This window comes from Triticum urartu, chromosome 3, assembly GCF_003073215.2.
Source record: "Triticum urartu cultivar G1812 chromosome 3, Tu2.1, whole genome shotgun sequence".
NCBI classification, from domain to species: Eukaryota; Viridiplantae; Streptophyta; class Magnoliopsida; order Poales; family Poaceae; genus Triticum; species Triticum urartu.
The window spans coordinates 724,073,223-724,079,286 of NC_053024.1; the positions used below are offsets into that span (position 1 = coordinate 724,073,223).

Here is a 6,064-nt window from a genome sequence, read left to right on the forward strand (position 1 = left end):
AACAAAAAGTTCACGATAGTAGGGTAACTTAAAGAACAGACCCCAGCCAAAAAAAACTCAAAGAACAGACATTGTGATTTTTTAAGTGAATTTCTTGAAAAAAATCCCAGAGTATATGCATTTTTGGTCCCCAAACTCTTGGACCCTTTGTTGTGCAACCATCCCGTGTTTTCCCATGTGAACTTTGAGGGTCTTTTAGCTATTTTTATTTAGTGACCTTCTTTTTATTTTTCACGTGACTTTTTCTAAAACATCAAAGTGCTTAGTTATTTCAGCTTGAACCTCTTTGTTTAACTTGAACTTCCCTATTGGTCCGTTTGTATTGAAAATATGAACTTACCTTATCAGATGCCAGTGTGTCCAATTCCACAAACAAAAGATTTTTTTCCCCCATGCATGAACATCTAAGACAAGTGATTTAACAGCGCAGGTAATCACAAAGGACAAAAAAAGATATTTCTTAAGAATGTTCTCCCGGTTTGTTCCACAGTATACCCAAGAAGCACAACAGAAGGATGGGAATGAAGACGCCGGTGAAGTAGCACCATGGGCGGTGGCACAGGAGATTGGTGGTACTTGGGGAATTTACAGTGTTGCGGGTGCAGGACCGCCGGAGTAGTGCCATGGATGGGGGACAAGGGCCATGGTAACAGGAGCTCCATAGTGTAATTGGCTTGGGGGCCGGAGCTAGAGCAGTCGACGGGTGGGGGGAGATGATGGTGTAGCAGGGGGAATGCAGGCAGCATAGCGGCATGACCGCGGTCGGGGACCTCGATAGGATCTCTCGTGCTACAGGGAGATGAGGGCGTGGTGGCGCCATTAGTGCTGGAGAAGTGTTGGAACCACGCGGGCCGCATCGTTGGGGTGCGGGGCACCGCAGGGTTAAGGCGAGGTAGCGAGGAGCGGCGGCTGGATGCAGAACAACGCAAGTGATCCTGGGGCGGTGTGACTTGCAGCAGCAGCACACAGGACTGGGTCGCGGTGGCACATGGGCACTAGCTAGATGGGCAGCCCGCAGGGTCTGACAGCAGCCACGCATGTCGATGGTGGGGAGCGACGCAGTTGATCCAGGCACGGCGGTAGTTGGAGATGGAGGTGCGGAGGTAGCGCTCGTGGTGGGACAACAAGATGGGTTGCATGCTGGGCCAACAATGGCGAACACGGGGAGGTGGGTTGGGATGTAGGAGATGGGATTAGGGTGGGTTTTTTTCTCTCTCTCTTTTTTAGCCTCCTCGGTTCGTTCGGTTTTCCAGATCTCGGGAACTAGGGCCTGCTCATATATAGGGGGGTCGACTGCAAAATATATTACAGTTCTGTAAACAGTTGTGTTGTGTTGCATGTTGTTCTCGCCCACATGGCATGCGTGTTACGTGTATGGATAGAATGTGCATGTTGTGTGGAGGGGTTTGGATTGTGATATGCATTTGCTAGTTAAATGACTAGATTTTCATATCGTCGATCCCGGGTCCCGACACTTGCAAGATACCCGTACTCCGAAACCCGGCCCCTTTGAACACTATTTGTAAGGAGGGGAGAACTGTCTCCTCACAAGTTTCTTCAAGTGATAGTGTATGGGGCAACCGATGAAATGGAATGCAGACACCTAGTTCCAAACTTTGCCAAAGTTGAGTTCTCACTTTGTCTTCGTGAAGCAAATGAGGCTGCACACTTATTAGCAAGCAATGCTTTTAGTCATAGAACTTCTTGTTTTTGGGAATCTATTACCCCGGACTTTATTTCTCATGCTATTGTAAACGATCTTGCTATCATTTGAGGAATAAAGTCTTGTTGGCCCCCCAAAAAAGTGATAGTGTATGGGGAGCTCTTTATTACCTAGGGATGCTTTTTTTTACGCCTTGACGGATAGCTTTATTGATCAATCAAATTTACATCGTCCGCTAGAAACTTTACAATAAAATCAGGTGGTGCATCCGCCCACAAGGATGGAGTGTTTGCACAACCCCAACTAGCTAGCTCATGAGCAACACAATTTGATTCCCGATTGCAATGCTCGATAGTCACCTTCCCTATGTCCCTGAGTAGAATTCTACACTCTTCGAAGATTGGAGCTGCCACCATAGCATGACCTTCGTTCAGTTGAAGGGAATCCACCACAACAATATTGTCCATCCTCTCCATTACATTGCTGCACCCAAGATTCAACAATAACTTTAGATCTTCGCATAGTGCCGCCGCTTCTGCTGAAACCACGTCTCTGACATGCAGCAGATTGGCAGTAGTTGCTGCAATGAAACCTCTATGATTGTCCCTGGCCACCGCTCCACACCCACCTGAGTGGTCGCTCTCCTGGAAAGAAGCATCGAGATTTAGGATTTGTTGGTATTACCTAGGGATGCTTAACAAATGATCAAATCTACCCTCATGGTGAATATGTGGGAGGGTAGAAGGCGGTAATCTTTTAGTCCATGAGACTGTGACTTCCCAGTTGGGCTAGGGGGAATTGTGGCCATGGGCAGTGGCGGAGACAAAGGGGGGGGGGGGGGGGGGGGGGGAGGGGGCTGGCCCCCCCTAACGATCGAGGAAACTACGCATTAGTTAGCCGTAAATGTACCAATTTTATCTACTTGCACGTACTAGCCCTCCTCCCCCCCCCCCCCCCCTAATCTCAAGCAATATGGAGAAAAGAAAAAAGGTCCATGAGAAGCCACGTACTGAACCCTCCTTGTCTCAAGTATAAAAACAGGAAAAAGAATAGGCCCATGAGATGCCTACCGGCCTCTACTAAGTCTCATAGGCCCTAGCGTACTTAGAGTCTTTTTTGTGAATCGTGTGTAGTTAGACTCTGCCGTGATTGTCTCAAAAAAAAGTTAGACGCTGCCGTGATTAACGCAAGCAGTTAGCGATAGCGCAATCAATTATTGTATTATTATTTTCAATTCTCATCTTGTACTATATATGGCAAAATTATATAAACAGATTTTTGCTCTTTTGCTTGTGTGATGTATGACGCCAATTCTGAAAATTGTAGATCAGCGGTTATAAAGAGAAAATGTCGTCAAACACCGTAAAAATTATTTCATTTTGATGTATCATTTGATGGAAGACGACTTCGCTTTGGCATTGCATGATAATCCATATGGAAATAAGGTTTAGCAGCTAAATTCTCTTCCGATGAAACTACTTTTCCTTTTTATTTTACTGACATCCTAGAGTCAGATTTAAACTTATACAAATAAAACATGTTCTACAACTCCTAAGTGATAATTTTTTATAGTATTATGGTAGATATTTTTACCATTTTATATAGCGTCGAAGTGGTAAATTATTATATAAAAGCAAAATTGTTTTTATTTGCATTGGCCCCTATGTTGAAACCGTAGCTCCGTCGTTGAACTTGCCCCCACCCCCCCCCCCACCCCCCCTATACTCAAATCCTGGCTCCGCCCCTGGCCATGGGGGTAATTTTTTCATCATATCAATGTTTTCTTCTTGAGCTTGGTCTTCTTTGCTTCTTTGCCTTCAGCTTTCACTTGTTCTTTTATACTCTCTTCCCATTTTGACATGGTCTTTTATTCACTCTTCCTATTTTGACTTGGTCTTTTATTTTCTCTTCCTATTTTTACTTGTTTGGACTTTTGTTCACCGGGGTGGTTTGCCTGGACCCGCGGTAGCTTGCTTGGACTTGTGTTGACTTCGTTTGCCCTTTGTTGACCATCCAGCGACTGCCATGTAGGACTCAGGAGGGATCCAATACAAAAGTTTAGCTATTCCCTCAACATCACATATACTTGGCATCCAGCCATAAGAAAGCAAAGCTTAACATTTAGCCAAACATAGAAGCAAAATATTCCAGCATAATAAAGGGATGGCAGCAAAGCCTCTGCCTATATATGAAAGCAAAGCTTGACATATCTTTGGCGTGACCATAAATTGACGTATCCCTTTATTTGCGATAAAAGTCCATTTAACGCCAAATACAAGTAATGATAAAAATCCTAGATCCGTACACTATTAGCCTTGCTCTGATATCGTTAACTGCAACCGCACATACAACATTGCTACCTTTATTGCGTTAAATTTGCATTAGGTACATCATTATACATATAAAGCGCATACATGGTTGCTACCTTTGTTGCATTAAATTGGCAACATGTTGCGGCGCATAAAGCAGCTGCATTTTTAGCGATACTTTATCTGTCAGCCATACAGTGATACTCCCTCTATGTAGGCTTGTAGCTCCATGGACTAATCTGCTTGACGCCCTTGCGGATGTTGGCCTGCCAGCAGAAACATTTTTGCATTATTTTATTTGCATGCGTGTGTGATGTGAAATAACTGATAAGAACAGGTGTGCACCAAATTTAGTTTAATTTCAGCCTTTTGTGCACTTCTATTCTTCTAGATTCTTGAGAAAATTGTGAATTTTCAGTGCAGCAGATAGCTCGAGAGTGACTAAAACAGCAGTAGGGGGGATGGGCAGATGTTCGCTCGAGACTCGATTTGGGAGTAAGATCCAAATTTTCAAAATTGATAATGTGCCCATGTCATGGAGACCGCATACAGAATGAACTTCAGAAACTTTTCTACCAGATTAGATTGTTGGTGTGTGTGTGTGTGTGTGTGTGTGTGTTCTGTTGTTTAGGAAATGGTAACATGCACAAAAATAGTTTGCTTAAAACATGCATTTGAGCTAGGACTTTCGTTTTTTACTTGTTATTTTTTTCATATAACCAAAAGTAATAGCTACAGTAGAGGAGTGCAAATTCTGTCCTAGGAAGAAACAGAGCAGAGAGAATAGAGAAGAGAACTCACCCAGAGATGCGATCTGGACATAGTGGGAAGGCTTCGGTTCCTCCGAAACCTGGTGATCCTCACCGACCCCTTGCGGCCGTCGTCACCTACCTCGCCATCCTCCGAGTCCTCGCGCCCATCGGCTTGCCTGCGGCTGTTGTCATCAAAGAAGTAGGACATGGACGAAGACGACGACGAGGACGCCGACGACGCCGCCGGCGAGAGGCATGACCCGTCCGGCGCCACGGCGTAGAGCTGACAGTGGCCGCCCTCCTTGCTGCCCGCTGATGCCGTTGCGGTTGCCGCGCCCTTCCTCCAAACAAACAGGCCCCCGCCGCCGCGCAGACTCATCTGACAGCTTGCTGTCCTCGCGATCCTCCTAAGCGGCCTCGGCGGCTTGTTTCCGCCGCCGAAGTAGGGGCCCTGGAGCACGGTCTTGGGGGAGGAGAGCGGGTGCTCCGCCGCTTGCAGCCGCGGCGGCAGCTTCAGCTTCAGCAGCACGGGGCGCGCATGGGCAGGGGCACCGTCCTCGTGACCGCCGGCCACTCTGGCAGTCGGGCCGCCGTCCGCAAGAACGACTGGGCTCGCGGTCGCGGTTGCAGCGGAAGGGAGCAACAGAGCGCTTGGCCGGGCTGCACGCAGCTTGGGTTTCCCCGGCGCGTCCTCCCAGAGAAACGGCACCGTGACGTGTGACCGGAACGGCGGCGGGGACGGGCACGCCGGCGAGGAGTCGAGGTCGAGCAGCTTGCTCGTAAGCGATCGAGCGCGCATATGGTAGAGCGTGGGCGCCTTGCCGGTGCTCATCGTCGTAGCCTCTCCCGCTCGCAAGACGATCGTCGTGGAGTGGTGCAGAATGTAAGGGGTGGTCACACACGACGAGTGAAGTAGTGGTAGAGGAGGCAAGAGTAAACGGGGAGCGGAGGCCGGCGCGTGTGGAGGCGTGACGCTGATAAATGGAGCGAAGTCGCGCGGCATACGCATCGCATGACCCGTGAAATGAAATGGACAAGCGTGGAACGGGCGTGGATGGAGAAACCGATGAAATGGCGCGCCTTGAAGTTTTCAGCGAGGGGGACAGTGCGGCCGGCTGATGGATGGAGACGCGCATGACCCATCGTCTACGCCAAATGCAGCGTTACCCCGGCTCCTCACCGGTCCATGCAAGGATGCAACGGACAAACAGACTACTAGTATCCCAGCCAGAAAAGTATGCCGAGTATTCAAAGGGCTATTCAAAATACTTGGCAAAGGGCAAAAAAACTACTCGGCAAAGCACCATGAATTTAGGGCATCTTCAACGCCGACTCTCAAA

General features: G+C 48.0%; 1 protein-coding gene across 1 annotated transcript; it reads right to left on the reverse strand.

The window, feature by feature from the left end:
* Window positions 1–3,897: 3,897 nt before the first annotated feature.
* Window positions 3,898–5,666, reverse strand: LOC125549443. The gene is made up of 2 exons (XM_048712854.1): window positions 4,774–5,666; window positions 3,898–4,238 (listed from the first exon to the last, which is right to left on the reverse strand). The coding sequence occupies exons 1-2, from the start codon at window positions 5,554–5,556 to the stop codon at window positions 4,182–4,184; spliced, it is 840 nt and encodes a 279-aa protein (XP_048568811.1). The 5' UTR covers window positions 5,557–5,666; the 3' UTR covers window positions 3,898–4,181.
* Window positions 5,667–6,064: the final 398 nt, after the last annotated feature.